Source organism: Rattus rattus, chromosome 3 (genome assembly GCF_011064425.1).
Source record: "Rattus rattus isolate New Zealand chromosome 3, Rrattus_CSIRO_v1, whole genome shotgun sequence".
Classification (NCBI taxonomy): Eukaryota; Metazoa; Chordata; class Mammalia; order Rodentia; family Muridae; genus Rattus; species Rattus rattus.
Window position 1 is genome coordinate 103,203,157 of NC_046156.1, and position 20,892 is coordinate 103,224,048.

Sequence of the window (20,892 nt, forward strand, 5' to 3'; positions counted from 1 at the left end):
GTGTTTGTAAGTCCGTTTATTAATATTAGGTAATATTCAGAACTCAGACATTAAGCTATTTACCATCTTACCACTGGTCGGTTATTTTGTTTGGAAGAGGCTTCAACAATTGGAAGAGAACTCCAGGTTATCTTTTTGACTCTTACATTTTTTTTAGAAAATTTGAACCCAATCATCTGGCTGTCTTTGGGATTTTTTTCGAGAGAGGGTCTTGATATACAGCCCAAGCTGGCCTCCAAGACAGACTTCCTTGTCTCGGCTGAGTGTTGGGACCACCCCTGGCGTCTTGATAGGATTTCTCACTAATATTCTTAGCAACTGGTCTCAAGCTACTTGTAAAAAGCACATTCCAGAAGAAGTGATGGAGTAATCTTCACGTCTACCAATGTCATCACAACAGAAAAGGCACAAATACCCGACAGTGACTACAGTGGAAACTAGAACCGAACGCTACTGAATCTCTGAAACACAATGAGGAAGTCGGAGGCATAGCAAACGGATTCTTTGTGAGGAACATTCATATGAAGCCACAAATCCCCCAGGGGTAAATAGTTCCTTAGTGTACATTCTGTCAGATCAGCAAATAAAATCCTTTTTAAGTTTTAAGGAATAAAGTCTGTACCTGCATGGTTCTAAAATGTCCACAATGCTATATAATCCACGTAATTTTACATGAAGATATAAAAAAATAAATATTACCATGCATTTCACACTGACATTTAAAAATCCCACAAATAAATAACTTGAAATGATATCTAGAAAACTTCCTATGTCTTACTTTGAATTCTGAAGGGCTCACAAACTGGGTTTTAGAATACCCTCAACTAAAACACAAGAAAGCCTATGCTACTAATGCCCCTAACCGGGAGAGGGCGGTACACGGATGACAGCACACACTCGGACTGGAGTGCAAACACCTTCTCAATGCAGGTTTTAACTGGAAAGGTTTGTGAACGATATTTTTCCCATGGGCATGCTGGAAATGGAGAGTTAAGTGGCAGAAACTGGGTGTCCTTTTCCAGGCAATTTCCTATCCTAGTTCAGTTTCCCAAAACATCCCTGGTTAAGACTCTTGTGGCTAAGATGAGAGGGTTTATAAAAGTTCATCAGGCTCCTCGTTAAAGCTGAAGTCACACACTAGTGACAGGTGGTCTGAAGGGTAATGGAAGGATGGGAGCCGGTTAGGCCCAATCTGTTCTTCGGTGAGCAGGTCCAGAGCAGACGTGACACTCAGAGCATGTCTGGAGTACCAGATGTAGTCCAGCGTGTGGCGACACTCCCCTGAGGTCCGGATCTTCCAGGTTGTGTAGGGAGGCTCTGACTGTCCGTCGGGGCTCAGGAGCTTGTAGGCGCTGTTGAGGTTGAGGCTGGAGGAAGCGAAGTGTTTGTAGACCTCTTCGGTTGGCTCTGCGTTGAAGTCCCCGCAGACTATCAGCGGGATCTTTGCGCCCTCTGTGATGTTCTGCAGGTTCTGGAGGAGGTCACATCCCTGAGCTGATCGGAACCGCTCCCAGCCAGTGCGTGCTTTTAAGTGGGTGACAGCAATGCAGAACTGTCGCCCAGACTCCTTGCACTCCAGGGTCTGTGCAATGGCCACCTGATTGGTTTTTAGGGTCATGGCTGTCAGCCTAATATTGGTGCTGTTGATGAGCTTGAATCGGCTTTGGAGAAAAAATAAGGCACAGCCATCTGGACCATTGTTGTGCTCCACATCTAGACATGGTGACCAGGGCTTGGGGAAAAATGTGCCTTGATAGCCCAGTCTACTAAGGAGTGGTTGGAAGGTGTCAAAATAGTGGTCCACTTCTTGGAGGCATAATATATCTGGCTGGTAAGCCAGGATTTCCTCCAGGATAAGGCATTTCCTCTCTTCCCATTTGAGGGCTTCCACAGGACACTGGACAAAGTTGTCTTTGCCTTCCCCGAGAGCTGAAACGAAAAGCCAAACATCTGTCAGCTTCTACAGACCCATCACCTCAAAGAAAATGGGGACAACACGTATGGTTGGGTACACCCTTAAAATTTCAGTACTGGGAAGGCTGAGACAGGTGGATCTCCCTGAGTTCAAGGCCATTGGGGACTATTTAACTAAGCTTCAAGCCAGCTAAGGCTACATATGGAGCAAATGACTAAAAAGGAAAAGAGAAAACAGAAAGGGCTGGAGAGATGGCTCAGTGGTTAAGAGCACAGACTGCTCCACCAGAGGTCTTGAGTTCAATTCCCAGCAACCACATGGTGGCTCACAGCCATCTGTAATGGAATCCAATACTCTCTTCTGGTGTGTCTGAAGTGTCCACAGTGTACTTACTCATAGGCATAAAATAATTCTTAAATAATAAATAAATAAAATAATTCTAAAATAAATCTAGGGAGTAGAGGCTTGGAAGCCTGACATTTACCTTGGATGCTGGAGCAGGTCTGTCTAAGTGGCACTAACACCCCTAGCTGCTGAAGCAGGCACCAGGGTTTTCATATACAAAAAACAGTTCATATAGCTGTATTCTAGGATCTAAGACTTGCTTTTAGGTTTTGAGAAACCATTCTTCACAGTCCTGGGGACATAAACACTTGTCAATTTAAATAAACACTAGTTTTAACACTGACATAAGAAAGCCAGGTGAACGGATATAAATAGATAGTACTCAGAATGAATGGGACAGATGAGTAGCTTTTCTCCTTATGAATGAACACCAGGGAATAGAATCAAAGAGCAGCTGGTCAGGGTGGATGTGGGTAACATAGGCCAACATACAGGGTATTTATGTGTGAAATCGCCAAAGAGCAAGTAAAAATACTTTATAAAAGATCGGTGAGGGGGTTGGGGATTTAGCTCAGTGGTACAGCGCTTGCCTAGGAAGGCTAAGGCCCTGGGTTCGGTCCCCAGCTCAAAAAAAAAAAAAAAAAAAAAAAAAAAAAAAAATCGGTGAGTCAGGTGGTGGTGGGCACACACCTTTAATTTCAGCACTGGGATGCAGAGGCTTGCGGATCAAGTCCAGCCTGGTCCACAAAGCTAGTTCTAGGACAGCCAGAACTACACAGAGAAACCCTGTCTCAGAAAAACAAGTACACACACCCCCTGCACCCTGTCCCCAAAAGAAAAAACCCTATGCCTAACTGTGGTGTAAGGGGAGTAAGTGCAGGAGCCTGCAGAAGCCAGAGGCAGTGCATTCCCTGGAGCCGTTTGCTGTGGAGAGTGGTAATCAAACACCCCCCCCTCAGGAAAAGCCGTTCCTGTTCTTAACCACTGAGTTATCCCTTTACCTGCAAAGACACTTTTGCTTACAATTCAACTACTAGATATGTGTTAATACCACATAAAATGATTGATAAATCTAGCTTTTAATCCAGCAGGTATAATAAAAGCCCCCCCCCCCTTTTTTTTTCGGAGCTGGGGACCGAACCCAGCCAGGGCCTTGTGCTTGCTAGGCAAGTGCTCTACCACTGAGCTAAATCCCCAACCGGGGCCCTTTTTCCTGCCACAATTTTTTTAAATTCTTCCCTCCCCCACGACAAAGTTTCTTTGTATGGCCCTGGCTGGTCTGGAACTCTGAGATTTTGCCTGCCTCTGCCTCCTGAGTGCTAGGAACTGGGCAAGCAGTATCTCTGTGGTTTTGTTTTGAACAAGGCCTCACACTCTGGCAGTCACCCAGCTAGTCGCCAAGGCCATCTACAGCTAGTCCCAACTGCTGCCCCACACACTGTCCCTACCACCCATTTAGTTTGTTGCCTGTAATGCTGCCTCGGGCTCAGGCTGTCGGCTACAGAATGCCTAAGGCTCTCCCACCAAGGTGCTGAAGAGAAATCACCCGCGATTCATCCCTCACACAGGAGGGGCTGGGAACGGAAGCTGCTGCAGACTTAACTGCTCAGCCATACCTTGAGCGAGGATGTTCCACTGCATAACTCTAATGGGAGGATGGCTACTGGAGCAATCTGTCCTCAGGTCCACAAAATCCCTCTGGTATCGGGGTGGCCGGGTATGCAGCACAGCCCTGCATTCCTCGAGAAGTTCCTTAGGATCGATGGGCTCCAGGTGTTCCGGGTCAGCTGACACCAAATACTCCGGGTGCTGAGCGGCTGCGCTGCTGTTGATGGTCTTGGCGAGGGCGCTGTACAGCCGGCTGGTGCCGTTTCCCATGGGACTCACTGCAGGCAGGAAAGAGTCACAGAGCCAGCTGTTAGTGCCTTCACTGTCCATACCAGCGTGAGGCAGGGCCACACCGCCAGCCTGTGGGCATCCAGCCATCTCCAGTGGAGTAATGGAGCTTCTGGGCTCCAGCTGCTTACAGGCACAGGCTCTTTAAGTGTTGCTGCTAACGAATGTCTTGCAAAACTAAGCTTCTTCATGTAACCTCATAACTGCTCTGTCTTTACACACCCAGCCTTATGCAAGCATCCTGTAACAAAATATACACTCTTCTCCCAAGTTTTTATCTTTAAGAATGGTTTTTGTGCCAGGCAGTGGTGGTGCACTTTAATCCCAGAGGGAAAGGCAGGCAGATCTCTGAGTTCAAGGCCAGTCTGTCTACGACATCAGCTCATCACATACTAGCATTCAAGGTGATTTTGAGGTCAAGTTACCTGAGACCCAGCCAAGTGCCAAAAATAACCAGAAAAGTCTTTAAGAAAGCTGGCATGGTTGAACACTCAAAACTTTAACCCCAGGGCTTGGGGCAGAGGCAGGCAGATCTGTTACCTCCAGGTCAGCCCGGTCTACACGGCAAGTTCCAGGCCAGCCAGAGCTACATAGTGAGACCCTATCTCAAAAATAAACAAAAAATAACCTCTAAGAGGGACTTGGAGATACAGCATCACTTGTGAATACACACCACTTACTCAGCCCATCACAGTAACCCCCTTATCAACCTGTTTCCCTCAACAAGCACAACCCACATCTGCAGATGAACATCTCACACGCAGTGTTTCAATGCACGCCCACTGTGCATCAGACGCTACCCTAGCCTCCTGTAAACACACCAGTGAACAAACAGACCAAACCCTTGTTCTCAGACAGCATAATTTACAGGAGAGGTGAGATAGGAATCTGGGTAGCAGAGAAATTGCTTATCTGTGATGGTCCAGGATGGATTTTCAAAAAATGTAAAAGTACGAAAATAATCCCAACGGATCTACTGAAGGGCAGTCTGGACAGAGGCAGAGCAAGTATGAAAGAATTCAGAGTTGATTATTTGATTTAATCCCTGCACTCAGGAGGCAGTGGCAGTCGGATTTCTGAGTTTGCTAGTCTGGTGTATACAATTATTTCCAGACCAGCCAGGGTTACTACCTTGAATGCTATTATGTCTCAAAACCAATACAGAAACCGCACTACACTGTAGGGCAATATGGACAGACAGAAGAGAAACATCAGAGGGCAGTGCTCACACACAGCCATGTAGTACTCGTTTATGATCCCAGGTACTTGGGAGGCTGAGGCAGCAGGATCCAGAGTTCTAGGTTTGTCTGGCTAAAGTGACTTTAGGGCCAGCTTGGCTAACTCAGTGCAGAGCAGCCCAACATGTGAGAGCGGGCCCTTGGGAAGGCAGTGTGAATCAGGTAGCTCAGAGAGAGGTCTGCCAGGAAAGTGCAAGGCCTGGTACTCCACCACCAGTGGACAGAGATGGAGGGGGTGAGGCACAGCTTGTGAAAGCTGAAAATCCACAAAGGCGAGCCCGGGGGAGAAAGACGCAGAACATTTTGTAAGATATTTCATGAGGAACTGAGGACTTGCACCCAGTATTGCTGACAACTGAAGCCAGATGAGGAGCTGGAATTAGTGACACAGCGAACTTTAGGGACAAGAGAAATTTCTTATTTTGGTGTCAGTATGAGGGGAGGAGGGAATAAAAGAAGTTATTTTGAGAAAATTTTGCCTAAAAAGGAGAAAAATGTACAACTAGTCTGAGCATTGTTTTTGGGATGTTGAGATGCTATGTTTGTGAGTGCGGGCGAGTGCATAAGGCACATTCTCTCTGGCTTCTGGTACAACAGCCCGAGGAAGCTTATGAAACACATGTCCCTCTCCAAGACACTAAAAATGTTGACAAAATATGAAAGTTATTTTGATGTTCAACAAAGAGCATATGATATTATTCATGAAAGCTACTGAAGTTCAGGTAAGGACAGTGGTGGACATTCTAGCAGAGAAACAAGGGTAATTAAATAATTAAGTTCTCACACATAACTCAGTCCTGATGGCTTCACTGTGAATTTTATTATTGACATGTTTAGCTAATTATTTTGAAAGACACAGGGCTTGGTAGGGCTTATAGATGTTAGTAACTAGCAACCACGATGCCTTCAGTATGTGAACAGTTAAATTAGTGTAGAACGTCCATAAAATAATAAAACAGGAGTGGTAAGTAAGGAGTGTGAGCGACTCTAAGAGGAATATCTTATATGCATTCTCAAAGTGACAGAAGCCAGGTCCCACAGGTGACTGTGAGGTTCCCTGGAGGAATCACAGGAAAGGAAACCAGAGTTTGCAGGAGTGGTGTCTGCTAGGCAGGACAGGGAACTCCTAGAAGAGCAGCCTGTGCAGTGAGAATGGTGGGTCCGGGGGTTGTGGTTTGAGTGAGAATGGCATCCAAAGCCTCCTAGGCTTGGATAGGTGGTCCCAGTTGGTGGAATTGGAGGATTAGGATTGGGAAGTTCGGCCTTATTGGAAGGGGTGTGCCATTAGGGTGGGGCTTTGAGGTTTCAAAAACAACCAACCAACCTCTCCATTCCCAGCATGCCCCATCTGCCTCGTCTGAGGTTTGGGCAGTGAGTTCTTAGCTGCTCTGCCACTAAGCCATTGCACTGCCATCCTGAGCTCCAGTCCTTTGCAACTGTAAACCCAGTTAAACACTTTCTTCTATAAGTTGCTAGTTACTCTAGGTAAAGGAAGAAAGACGAGGGATTCTGTCACGTGAGTATCTAACAGCAGTGGGAATTCCAGCATTCAAGCTTACCTTCCTGTGATGTATAAACATGTATGTAACACAGAGTGTGTGTGTGTGTGTGTGTGTGTGTGTGTGTGTGTGTGTGTGTATGTGTGTGTGTGTGTGTGTGTACATGCATGGGCACCCGTGTGTACACGGGGCTCTCGCTCACAGACATACATTCCTGAGAACTAAAACACACAGCATATAGCATTGCGGCACACATATCTTGGTGTTTAATGCTGTCCTCAAAATCCAGCCAACCTGGGGTGTGAGGTATGCAGTGTTGGAGAGAGGATTATCAGTTAGGATTACTTGTCGCTCTTAGAAAGGACCTGGCTTCAGTTCCCAGCCCCATTACGTTTACAACCATAACTCCAGTACCAGGGTATCTATCCGGCACCCTCTGCTGACCTCCATGGGCACCAGGTATGCATGTGGTGCATACGACATACAGGCTAAACACCCATACACATAGAATAAATTAATCAATAAAACAAAACACAACAAAACAAAATCCAATCAAATAACTGGGGGCTGGTTCAGTACCAGTATCCACAGCAGGAAGCTGGCTCGCTATTGGTAACTAGTTCCAAATGGTCTAATACCACCGCGTAGCCTCCTTGGGCATCTACACACAAGTGCCATACACTCATACGGACAAATAAAAATTAAAAAGAAACAAACCCACAAATGGAACCCAGAGTCCTTGGAAAAATGACTGGGACAAAGAAAATAAGTAAGTGAACCAAAGAAAAGAACCAACTTGAAAGACAGCTCAATGGCCAGAGCCCGCCAGTGGGACAGATGTAACGTTAGCACATAGGCCAGCAGTGCCGCTCAGGACACGGGAGGCAGAGGCCTGGTCTACCCAGAGTGAGTCTCAGAACAGCCAAGACTATACAGACTGCCTCAATGAATGAATGATGACAAAACACACCCACCAAGGGCTAAAACAAATCTCCATGAAACCATAAGAAGTAAACAAATGGGAGGAAATGTAGGGAAGTTGGTCCTTCTAGAAGATTCCAAGTAATTTAAGAGAGAGCAGGTTCTTGGAGAAGCTGGCAAACCACAGCACGTCAGTGACTCAGTCAAGTGCATGCACTCTCACATGTGACAGGAGCAACTCAACCTTTGTGGACCTCTCCCCAAACATTACCCCAGCCTACCCAAGAGGAAAAGGCCTGCTGTCACGAACTGTAATTCCAGTTCCTCTAGAGGGTGGGGGTGGGGAGTGGGGGGGGGATAGTGAGTTGTATATCTGAGTAGCCAACACAGTAAGTTCAAACCCGCTAAGGCAATTTAGTGAGACCCTATCTCAGTAAAATTAATCAAGGTAGGGACTGCAACTCAGTGATGGAGCATTGTCTAGCATGCATTCCAAAGCCCTAGGTTCAATCCCCCATACAACTCAACTTGAGAGGCGGAGTCTCACACTGTAGCCCACACCTGCCTACTACTAGGCTCCCAAGGGCTGCTGTTACAGGTATGAGCCACCTTGTTCAGCTAAAAATTAAACTTAGAAAAGTGTGGGGGAAAATCTTGTGTCTGTGAGTTAGGCAAAGAGTTCTTAAGCACAATACTCAAAAAGCATGAGCCATAACAAACTAATTGGAGCCTTAAGTACCTACAGACAGCGCAGACTTAAAATGGTATCGCTACTCTGAAAAGTTTATTATTTTAAAAAGTGAAAATCGGGTTAGCACAGTAATTTTACTTTCAGCTCAAGAGAAATGAAAACTCAAGATTAAAAGAGTATCTCAGAATCATCATCTGAATACAGGTCAAGTATGTCACAGGCTGTTATGAAACACGGACTGCTGTGTTTATAGAACACAGGGTCTTGTCACACTAAGCCAGTGCCCCACCACTGAGCTACACCCCAAGGCATGTGAAGGGCTGACATGCAGACAGATGGCTTTGCTTTTATTTCAGTTGAAAAGCATTCCCCGCCATTTTCTCCTTTGGACTATAAATTCTTCTAGCAGCCATGTGCTATGTATTTCTGGAGTTATATAGGATATTCAAAGGCGAGCAGCAGGGAAGTTTTACAGTTTCACCTGGCTCTTAAGTGGTGATGAAGGGGAAATGCCAGTTTTTGGTTAGTCAACCAGCAGAGTGAGAACCAGCCTAATTTTAAGGAGCCTGTTGCAGAATGAGCAACCCAACAGCACCATTCCTTGCAATACGCAAACACCTAAGCACATCGCACCTTAAAGCAATCACTAGGCCTAAACACAACTGACATCATGGACCAATGATTCCCCAGGCTGGCTCACTGTTTAATCACGAGGAGCTTCAAAAATATGCCCGGGGGTTAAGCCTAGCACTCCTCATATAACCCAAGAGTGTGGACTAGTTTGGGGGAGCACCTAAAACTCTTCACAATACTCTAGTTTACAAGCAAGGCTGAGATCTACCAATGTGCAAATCTTGAAGAAATTCTGACCTTTCTCCTATTTTCTCAACTCACTAGAGGCAACCAATTGTACAATACGTTTTCATCACGGCTGTCTGTCGTTACATAATCTAGTTTACACTACCATCTAAGCACAGTTTATATGCTACATCTCTTACTTTTGTAAGTTCAGAATTATTATAAAGATAAGAGTGACACAGATCCACACATTGCCTGAATTTGTTTACATTTTGTCCTAGTTAAGGTTTCTACTGCCGCAACTGGAAAGCAAGTGTGAGGGAAGGTTCACTCAGCTCACGCTTCCACACTCAGGTCTTCCCACTGGAGGATGTCACCACAGGAGCTCAGGCGAGGCTTGAACCGGAGTCAGGAGCTGAAGCAGAGGCCACGGAAGGCCATGTGCTGCTCACTGGCAGGCTTCTCATGGCTTGTTTAGCCTGCTTTCTTATAGAACCCAGGAGTGGCACCACCCACATGGGCTGGGCCCTCTCCCATTGATCACTAATTGAGAAAATGCCTCACAGCTGGGTCTCATGGAGGCTTTTCCTCAGCTGAGGCTCCTTCCTCATGACTCTAGCTTGTGACCAATTAACTCGAAAACCTAGGCAGTATACATTCTAGGGGGTGGGAAGTGACGGGGAGGCAGGTGGATGGAATTCACCTGTCTTGTCTTGATGCACCATCTAATTATCGTTCTTCAGAAGATAATGGCACTCTAGCAGTGAACACAGGCTCAACAACAATCCATTTTGTATTCCTGGATATAAGTTCAAAGCCAACTTGGGCTGCCTCAAAATAAACAAAGAAATTCAGAGAATTCTGTTTCTGTTGACGGGATTTCCTCATGTAGCCTTGGGTGTCCTGGAACTAGCTCTAGACACCAGGCTGGTTTCGAACTCCAGATCCTCCTGCCTCTCTCTGCCTCCTGAGCGCTGAGATGAAAGTACATACTACCTTATCCTACTAAAAGAATGATGAAGTTTGTATCACTGGGCGCCGTTAGAACTTATTTGTGGTCGTAGCACTCAGAGCAGAGGCAAGAATATTGCTTCAAGGGGTTGGGGATTTAGCTCAGTGGTAGGCGCTTGCCTAGGAAGCGCAAGGCCCTGGGTTGGTCCCCAGCTCCGGAAAAAAAAAAAAAAAAAGAATATTGCTTCAAGTTCAAGGCCAACCTGGTCTTTACAGTTCCAGGCCAGCTAGGGTTTACACAGCTAGACCCAGTCTCCACCGCCCCACACTACATCAAACAATATAAGACCATATCTAGCTTTATCTAGACCTTTCTCTTTAGAGCTGGAGGCCGAACCCAGGGTTTTATATTGGCTAGGTAAGTACTGGACTGGGCAGCCACAGCTCCTGGCTGTGACTGTAACCTTAAGTAAGGCAGCTTTACATTTCTAAGGAGATCAATGGAGGCAATCTCAAAGGTTGAGACCCAATGTGGTCCTACCTAGTTCCCAAACGGTCCTAGCAGCAATCAGAAGACACCGCTCCTCACCATGCTCTCTCCTGTAGTTATCCAGCAACTACTGACATCCAACTCTCTGGTCAGTGGAGGTTTTCTGGTTTGAGTTTATACAACACGACCCAGCTAAAGTAGTAAGTGAAATCCAGGAATATCTCAGGTCACGCCTAGGGAGATTTGGAAGCTGATCAACCTTAGGTCTAGAGAAACCTGGAACAATGACATTCACACCAACACGCCTGTGACAAGTACTGGTAGCCCAATGCTGCCATCTGCTGGCCAAACATTCAACTACCTCAAAAGGCTAAGCTAATCAGCTCATTTTCTCATTGGTTTACTAGAGTTCCTGAATAAATGTGGCCACCTTCAGGGCAAGCAAGTGAAAGGTCACACAAGTGACATGAGACCGCTGGATATTAACTATACTGCATATTTAGTGTACTTTGAAGGAATCAAATATTCAAGCACTCACATCTAGGTGTATACACATATATTATTAATAGCTTTTTCTTTTCTTTACCAGATGTTTTTTTTTCTTTTTTAGCTGTAGCTGTCCTTGGATATTTGACCCATTTCTCCTTTCGCATCCCAAGTGCTGGGATTAGCAGTGTGTACCATCATGTCCTGGGCATGGGACAGCTAGCACAAGGGCAGGGGCAGTATACACAGTATGGTACTTTAGAATAATTAACAGGGCTGAAGACATACGGTGGTCAAGCATTTACCCATAATGGCAAAATAAATAAATTTTTATCAGCAAAGTACATAGCCTTTGGCAGGCTGCCTGCAATTTAACTTTACACATGAGAACATAGTTTCCCAAGTTTAAATGATATGTATGTAGTCCAATGGTGAAGTGCTTGCATAGTATGATCAGGACCAGAGTTCGATCTTTAACATTCTGCTTAAATCAATTAATTATAGCTCTGTAAGACTGACTGGATGTGCCTAGCGTATCTGAATGATTAGCAGTTCTCTAACAGTTCAAGAGCAGGCTGTTACAATGTCAGATCCTGTGTTCTCATTACCCTTCCAGCAATCCCACGAGTCCCCATTCCATACGCTGACACTGATGTTAGGGGCTGTAGTTGGCCCTGAAGAAAGCTGTGCGCACCTTGGACTGCTGAGTGTCAGCATCTCCAGCAGCACTGATGACTGCAGGGAGAGGCCAGGTACACACAGCAGCCCGGACTTTATGCCAGGAACCGTCAGAGGTCAAGTTTCGCCTCCTTCATCTGTCGACGTCACTGCCACTTAGGCTCACACACTGGTACAGCACAGAGTGTACAAAGCAGTGTCATGACCTGGGTGGCATTTCCAGAGATATCCAGTGAAGGTCATGACTCTCAATCTAATGTGTCTAAAAATACAAACACCTCGACACGGTGTCATAATCCATGAACAGCGGGCAGAAAGTCAGAGATGAGATGAGACAGCCAAAGCATGTTCCAGAGAAGGCTGAGCCGTATTTTCAGTCTCTGACAGCCTTATTAGAAAATATCTCTAAAGAATCCTTTTACACACACCATTGCACGCTCTCAAAAACAAACAAATAAAACCTACTTTAACATGCTTGGTGCCCAAATGCTTATCAACTGGCCAACTGCTGTCCTAAGCTGGGTTCTAGAATAACGCTCTGAAGAGATGGGTGGGGAAGCACGGCACAGCACAAGCAGTCTGGTGCCATCACCCCTGAGTTAATAAGACCCCGAGGTGCTTTAAAAATGACGTTTTCACAGCTGGGGGAAAGCCCGGGGGAATATTCTGCTGACAACACAGAGTTCTCTACAACAGGGTCCACACGATGGTCCAACCCTACTGCTGCCCTGGCACTGTGCTTGCTAAGCTATGAAACACCATTACTTTCTTCTACACTGATAAGTAGTTGAGAAAAATACTAGCAGTAATATTCCAGGACACGTGGAAAAAACAGCAAACTTCAAATTTCAATGTCCATAAAAGTATACATTATATACCACCTGTGAATACTCAGACACTGCAACTTCAGGGGTTACAACATGGGCCAGGAAGCTAACCATTTACTAGATGGCTCTTCAGAGAAGTCTGCCAACTCCTATTTTTATTAAAATCAAACTGTCACTGGAAATGGTGGTTTTTATCTTTAACCTTAGCACCAGGGAGGCAGATACAGGTGGATCTCTGTGAGTTCAAGGATGGGCTCATCTATCTAGTAAGTTCCAGGCCAGACAGGGCGACTTAGTTAAGACCTATCTGGTCTTAAGAGACCTTAAGAAAGACCTATAAGTCTATCTGTCTCCTCACCTGCTTTCACCACTGCTTCCTCAGAGTTTCACATATATGATGAAATCAACCAATTTTACTGTCACTTCAAAAACAAGGAAAAATGATTTCATACAAGAATTTCCAGAACCTTCTGGGAGTGGCAGCATATGGCTGTAGTCACTTGGGAGGGTAAGCCAGGATGACAAAGGGTTCAAGTTCAATCTTTACTACATATTGAATTTGAAGCCAGCCTAGGCCTCACAGTAAATTCCTTCCACTGGGCTATTTGATGAGACCTGTCACAAGCAATAAAACTCAACTAAAGTAGAATTGTACATTATTTTAAAAAATGAAAACTGGTTATCCAGCATAACATAAGTCAGTGGGCCTGATGGTTCTAGATCAAGTTAACAAAACAGAATATATATTTACATTTTTTCCTTCCTAAGATCTTTTGAGAATAAAGCACCTACATTCTAAAAAACCTAGGGCTGGAAAGATGTCTCTGTGGTTCAGAGTGGTTACTGCTCTTACAGAGGACCTGGGTTTGGTTCCTAACACATAGGTCGTGACTCACAGGCATCTCTAACTCTGGGGCCAGAAGATCACGTACGTGATTTTCCAGGGTACTATGAACACATGTGTAACACATATATACACATATACAGGCAAAACATTCACACACATAAATAAAACTAAAAAAAAAAAAAACATTTAAAGTTTAAAGAATTAATTAGAAAGCCAGAAGTTATGCCACTGATAGGCCAAATTCTTGGCACCCATGTTGGTTTCTTACAACCTCCTTTAACTCCAGCTCCGTGTGATCCCATACCCTCTATGACCTCCCCCAAGAACCTACACATGTGTACAGGCACATACACATAAGTGAACAAACAAGATAGGTACAAAAGATATAAACAGCTGCACTAGTTTCAGCCTTGCCCTTCTCATCGCTTGCAGGACACAATCAGGTAAAGCTCTATAAAGAAGGGGGTACACAACTAAGGCCTTGAGAGGCCTGTCCTAAAGTGAAGCAGACCAGATCAGGAGCAGTCTATGAATAAACTTCCAGAAATGTTTACTTAGATTTTCCCCTTTGATTTTCCTTGCTGTTGTTTTCGAGACAGGACCTTCCTGTGCAGACCAGGCAGGTTTCGAACTTGAAATCCTCTGGCATCAGCCTCTTGAGGGAGGGTGGGCTGGCATTACAAGCTTGTGCTATCTTGCTCACTTTTCAAGGGTATTTCTGAGTAGGGAAGGAGAGCACAGAAGGCAGCCTACCTTACCCATGGCCAAGAGGGTGGTCTCTGCTGGCTTCCTCATTTTACAGAGAGCCTAACTGCCACTTTCCAAATTCCCTTCCAAATTAGAGCCATGCAAACTGGGAATGTAGCTCAGTGGTAGTGTCCACCTAGCCTGCAAGAGGCACAGGGTTCAAAGCCCAGCGCTGGATTTAGGTGTGGGAAGGGCAGTCATGGGAGACACAGAAGACTGAGAGAACAGTGTTCTATCTAGGACTGAGGGACTCCCTAGACAGGCGATCACAGCACTTCTCGTTGGTATGGGACTGAATGAAGAGTTCTACCACCAAGTTACATCCCCTGACTTTATTGTATTATTTACTTCTTGAGGCAGGATCCTATGCCTCCCAGGCTGGCCTCAAACTTGATGCGTAGAGAAAACAAACACTGGCCTTTTCATACTACACGAATTCTCGAGAAGCAGGGAAAGCAACTTTAAAATGTACCCTTTTTGCACAAACCTTACCATCTAATACCAGTCTCTAATTTTTGAAGGTGTAAGAAATGCATCAATTAAAAAAAAATAGGGCCGGCTTCTAAGGCCCTAAGTGAAGCCAGCCCCCTCACACCATCCGTCCACTGGGCGTGCCAGGACACCAAATGTTCAGCCTCAACTGTTGGTATCAGAGACTGGAAAACCAGAGTGGGCTCCTGACAGTTTTTGATAGTGGAAAGAAAAAAAGAGAGCTGCATCCTTTTCTTTCTTCCTCTTGAACACTCTTGCCTACATCTGACTCATCCCAAGAGTGTTTCAAGCCTTACGTGAGGCTGTGTAGTTTTCATCTTTCTACAAGAAGGCTGTTGTTCCCTACTACAGAACGTAACAAATTTAAGGGTTAGAGATGTCTCAGGAATTGTCTAGCATGTGTAAGGGCGGCTCCCAGTTCAACTCTTAGCACAGCACAAAGATAACCGGGACATCTTAGCTAACCAGATGGTTTCATGGTGCATCCCTCCCAAGTTCTAAGTATTTCCTCAGGTACAGTAACCACTGAGGCCATGGCTCTCAGTCTCCCTTCCTCCTTTTCCCACGACACCAGGACACTGCCTACTTCTCCTTCAAGTAAAGCCCACTCTTTCAGAATCCTCCCCAGGGCTCCCCAAAGTTCTAAGAAGCGGCTGGCTCAGCAGTTTAGATGCTGGCTGCTCTTCCCCAGGGCTTATAGCTAATTCCAGGGAATCTTCTGTCTTCTGACCTCTTCTCTCCCACTCCTTCAAAGTTTTCCCCCACGGCAATCTGGCCAGACCAATCTGGATTGCTGTTCTCAATTCCTGCTGTAATTGGCACCTGGAACACTGGAACACTTGGTTGAGTACACCGTTCAACAAAGCTTGTGGATACAGTGCTCTCAGTTGATGTGTTAATCCCTTCTAGGTGCCATCTGGCATCAAGACAAAGCAAGCAAGGTCAGAAGATTTGCAAACGTCCATCCACTGATTCCCATTCTGCAGCCCTGGTTATTAACCTAAGCACCACTCCCACTCCCCCTCGGCATTTCAACTGTTACCACTGACTACTACAGGAAAATGATAGCTTAGTTCTCCACAAGGAAAAGCGTGTGTTCTGGAGAAGCCTGATAATAACAAGTTTGCAGTCTCTTCTTTCTCATAAACAGCTTGCTTATTCACATGGTTAAGGGGCCTACTAAATAAAGATGTCTTTTCTACTGAGCTGCTATTTGCCTTTAAACTGTTCCAAGAAGAAAGCACCGTGTTCCAGTGGTGGAGAGCAGGGATCCAGCCAACTCTTCATTAACTGAGGAGGAGGAGGAGGATCTGGAGAACAGCATTTCCCTGCCCACGGACGACTCTCTGCATCCTTGTGGCACCGTAACTGTGGCAACTGTTGCCTTACTGTGGGCTGCTGTCTTTGGAGTGGAAAGCAAAATGCTGAGGTGGGCCCCAAGGTTCCCTTTTAAGCCCACATAGTATGTGATAACTCTGAAGGTGCTCATCCTCTAAGCTTTTAATTGCACAATGCAGGTTAGGCTGTGAATGTGTTGGCACTCACAACCTCACAAAAGAGGCGGAGAAAGCTTTCGGCTCCTTCAGAGCCTTTTAACAAGTTTGGGGCTTTCAGGGACAATGTGCTTGCTTGGCCTAGTGGCCCATGCCTATAATCCTTGCATTTTGTAGTAAAGGCAGAAAAATCAGAAAGTTTGAGGTTATCTATAGTCCCATACGAATGTTTAAGGTCAGCCTGGACAGCATGAGACCCTTTTATCAAAAGGAAGGAAGGGGGTTGGGGATTTAGCTCAGTGGTAGAGCGCTTGCCTAGCAAGCACAAGGCCCTGGGTTCAGTCCCCAGCTCCAAAAAAAAAAAAAGAAAAAAAAAAAAAAAAGGAAGGAAGGAAGGAAAAGGAGAAGGAGGAAGAGGAAGAAGAAGAGGAAGAGGAGAAGGAGAAAGAACCACCACCACCACCACCTGCTTACCATGAGCAAGCATCTAGGTTTAACCCTAAGAAAGAAAAGGGAAGGTGGGGGACTGGAGACAGTTCAATAGTCAGAGCACTGCTGCTCCTCAGGATCCTTCCATCATCTGGCCTCTCCTAACAAACACCCCAGGATCTGATGCCCTCTTCTGGCCTCCTCAGGTACTCCCACGCCCGTGGGATAAGAGGCACACAAAAAAACTTTTACAAAATGAATCTTTATTTAAAAAGTGAAAAGGAAGAAATAAAAGGGATTTGAGCTCTTGCTATTTCTTTTTCATAATGTGGAACCTGGGTGTTCAATTTTGATTTATCAAATTCAATAATCTGGGGTTGGGGATTTAGCTCAGTGGTAGAGTGCTCGCTTAGCAAGTGCAAGGCCCTGGGTTCGGTCCCCAGTTCCAAAAAAAAAAAATTTCAAAAATCTGAGTTCTTAAGCAGAAATCAAAATGTTTCTCTGCCCTCTTTTAATGCCTTAGAGGTCCTTCTTCTCTTTCCTTTCTGCTGTTTCCTCAAATGTTTCACTTTCATATATCACTTTCATGTCTGTCTGTCTGTCTCTCTCTGTCTCTCTCTCTCTCTGGGTTTCTGTCACTCTGTAGACCAGGCTGGCCTTGAACTCAGAGACTCATAGGCCAGCCTATGCCTCCCAGAGTGCTGGGATGAAGGTGTGCCAGCACCTCTAGCTGTCTGTATTTTCTCTTTCAAGTCTAGCTCTGTGTGCTGCCACCTTCTGACCCCTGAAAGCATCAAGAGTTATCATTACAGGTTGCCCCCACCTTGTCACAGCAAAAATGTCACTGTGAGACTAAAAGGCTTCATCAAACAGACTTTGGTGAAAAACCCTCTCTCCCTAAAGAACACAGTACTTGGAACCATTATCTGCATCCCAGGCTGGCCTTGAATTCAACATCTGCTCCTGGCCAGGCTACACACCTTTAATCCCAGCACTTGTGTGCAGGGTTCCGGGACAGCAAGCACTACCTTGAGACTCTCTCAAAAACAAAACAAAAAGGTTCCAGCCTGAATCACCACATCTGCTTAAATCTCCCCTCTTTAAAATCTAGAAATGATACCCATTTGCTGTATGCGTGTAGGCACATGTGGATGCCAGAGAACACCTTGAAGGACTTGAGGTCTTCAGGCTTGGTAGCAAGCATCTTTGCCATTTCCTTTGTAATGTAAGCTCTTTTGAATAACCTAAAGCTTAGAATCCTCAATACACTTCTGTATGAAAGCACCTATGGTGACATAGTGTAAGAATGAGCAGCGGAATCAATGGCTGCATCTTCCCTCCAAAGCTACAAGAAACAGGAAACTTGCCTACACCCTGTCCAGTCGAAAATAGTTTAAGTACCATAAAAATCCTGCAATTTTTCTTCTTTGCTGGGCCCGTTGCATGTTAAAAGCCCCACAGTCTACCACTTCCCTCTACCCTACCCTACGTATGGGTTTTTACCCACCAATCCAAGGGTTTTCAAACTCCTTTTAAAGAAATGCATCAGACATCAGTGGAAGCCTCACACTGCACACTCTGACTCCCTTACCACAGCTGTCCTTGATCTGTGCCTAATGACACATCTGCAGGAGTTGGAGCGGGACTTAAAATGAGCTGGTGCCAGCCAACCTTTCCACCTTCAGACCTAATAACGTCCCTCCGACAGGAAAACACCACCAGCAGCTACTGCTGGTGTTACTGGGCTGCTGTCCATCCCGACAGTTATTTCACAACCCACCGAAGTTCTATAGACCCACGACCCTGGATTTTCAAAAGTCCTTCCTTCCTCTTTGAGTCAGGGTGCCTCTGAAAAGCCCTGGCTGTCCTGGAACTCACTCTGTAGACCAGGCTGGCCTCAAACTCAGAGATCTGCCTGCCTCTGCCTTCAGAGTGCTGGGATAAAGATGAGTGCCACCACTGTCCGGTAAAACGGAACACCCACGACAGATTCTCTAGTATTGGGGTTGTGGCACTCCAAATGTTGGTCCTCCAGCCTCAGCCTCCTGAGTGCTGAGATCATAGATGTGTGCCACCACACCCATTTTAACTGGTTAGCTAAAACAAAACAAAACCACTCTAAATATCTGCCAGTAATATGATTGTGGACAGTTTAAGGTGTTGGCTTCAATCAGATTCAGATGATAACTTGTACAGCAAGCCTTTAATCCCAGCATTCGCTAGGCTGAGGCGGGTGGATCTATAAATTGGAATCCAGCCTGGTCTACATAGTTAAGGTTTAGGACAGCCACAGCCATGTCTTGAAAAAAAAAAAAAAGCAACAAAAGACAGCCGCAGGGAACCTATACTTTCTAATGTGCACTCTGTCCTTAAATTAATCCAAAACCCTATCAAAATGTACTCTAGTAAAACAAGTATGGTTACAGCATCCGTAGGTTAGACGGCAATAACCTAATTTGAGGTAACAATCAAATTATACTTTCTGGAGAAGTGTTATGGAGTAATTGCTGGTTTTGAAGGAGAGCCTACATGAAATAATTGCTAGATTTGAGGGAGAAACTACTCATTTAAAAGCCATACTTAATTTGTATGTAGTTTGCGATCGTCACAATCTGCTTTTGGGCAGAAAAGGGGACACTTAAAACACAAGATGATGCACAGAACTGACTCTTGATGAAAGGCTCATCTAGAGTCAGCTTCACGCAGGGATTTAAGACGCAGTGGAAGACCCCTTTCCAGGAAGAGGTAACATGTGCTATTAGTAATAGGGCTTTGAGAAAATTCAGAGCCCGCAGGCCCTGCAAACCCACGATCCTGTCATTTTTAGGTATTTTCCCCACCTCATAAAGATGTCCACAAGCAGTCTGCAACCAAAACGTAACCTCCTTGCACCCGGGTGGGTAAAACGAAACGTTAGCTACTGGGGTCACTGTGGACACCAGGGCTTCAGGTAGATCAGACACGAACGTGGAAAGCGAGGCCCCCTGAGCGGCGTCTGCTCCCTCTAGACCCGACGCCGCGGCGAGCGCCGGGGACCAGCCCGCGGCGCCCATTCATTCCGCGCTCCGGCTCACCTGTTCGGGGACGCGACCTCGCGGCGCCCGAGGCCGCCGCCTGCAGCTGTGGGGACGCGGGCCGGGATCCGAGCACCGGCGGGGCGAGCGTTCGGCGCGGGCCGGGCACGAGTGTGCGGCGCAGGCCGGGGGCGTCCCTGAGCAGCAGGGCCGAGCAGAGCCGCCGCGGGCTCTGATACATGCCGGGCGCCGCCGCGCTGACGAGCCGGGCCGAGCGGGGCGGGCGGCGGTGGGGGTGCGGGACCGCTGCGCTGCGGTGTGCTCCTTCCTCCTGGTCCCTCGGCGCCGACCGGGCAAGCAGTGTAGTGAGGCGGACGCGGCAACGGCGGTGGCTCACTGAGGCGAGCTGGCTAGCGCCGGAGAGCAACCGGCGAGCGGCGGCAGGGCGAGCGCTACCACGCGGCGGCTACGGGGGAATCCGGGCGCACGGCCTGGGTGCAGTCAGACGGGGACAGCTCCGGCCGGGAATGAACCCTCTGGACTAGAGAGAGACAGAGAGTAGATTGTCCACGGGGTGGAGGCTGGCGGATGGCCAACGCCGCAGGAATTCGTTAGAGAGGCGTTCCGTGAGCCCGCGCCCCCTCCCGCCGGCTGCAATGGAAGCGTCCACAGGCTGGGAATCCCGGGTTGGTTCCAGCGCTGAGTGTGTGCGAGCGCGTGTCTGTGAGAACGTCCTCCGAGGGCGGTCAGCTCCACGCTCCGCGGCGGTAATGGAGATTAGCTACCGGGAAGCGCTGACTACTTCTGAGGCGGCTGCAACAAGCATCCGCTTCCCAAGCACGAGGTGCGGAAACTGACAGCAGGGCGTGGAGCGCCTGTACTGCCAGAGGGTCTGTTAGGATTGGCCTTGGAGATGGGCCATGATTGGAGGGCTGGAACCCACACCTGGGAAACAGCTCTTTAGTTGTGGAAAATGAAGGCTAAGGGAATTAGGGGAAAGACAAAAAACCTAAAAAAAGAAAACCAAAAACAAATGCTTGGGATGGTCCAGACGTAATATGGACTGTTACCGAATTTAGAGGAACATTCATCTAATAAACTACTGAAAATACCAAATTAAAGTAGAAGGCAGGTG

The 20,892-nt window shown here is 46.6% G+C and overlaps 1 protein-coding gene across 1 annotated transcript; it reads right to left on the reverse strand.

The window, feature by feature from the left end:
- Positions 1-20,553, reverse strand: Noct (nocturnin). The gene is made up of 3 exons (XM_032898440.1): positions 19,818-20,553; positions 3,877-4,146; positions 1-1,929 (listed from the first exon to the last, which is right to left on the reverse strand). The coding sequence occupies exons 1-3, from the start codon at positions 19,996-19,998 to the stop codon at positions 1,094-1,096; spliced, it is 1,287 nt and encodes a 428-aa protein (XP_032754331.1). The 5' UTR covers positions 19,999-20,553; the 3' UTR covers positions 1-1,093.
- Positions 20,554-20,892: the final 339 nt, after the last annotated feature.

Coding starts and splice junctions, on each gene's coding strand:
- Noct (XM_032898440.1), bottom strand. CDS start 19,998: ATGTATCAGAGCCCGCGGCGGCTCTGCTCGGCCCTGCTGCTCAGGGAC. Junction 4,147..19,817: donor GAGGTCGCGTCCCCGAACAG/GTGAGCCGGAGC, acceptor TCCTGCCTGCAG/TGAGTCCCATGGGAAACGGC. Junction 1,930..3,876: donor GTGGAACATCCTCGCTCAAG/GTATGGCTGAGC, acceptor TTTTCGTTTCAG/CTCTCGGGGAAGGCAAAGAC.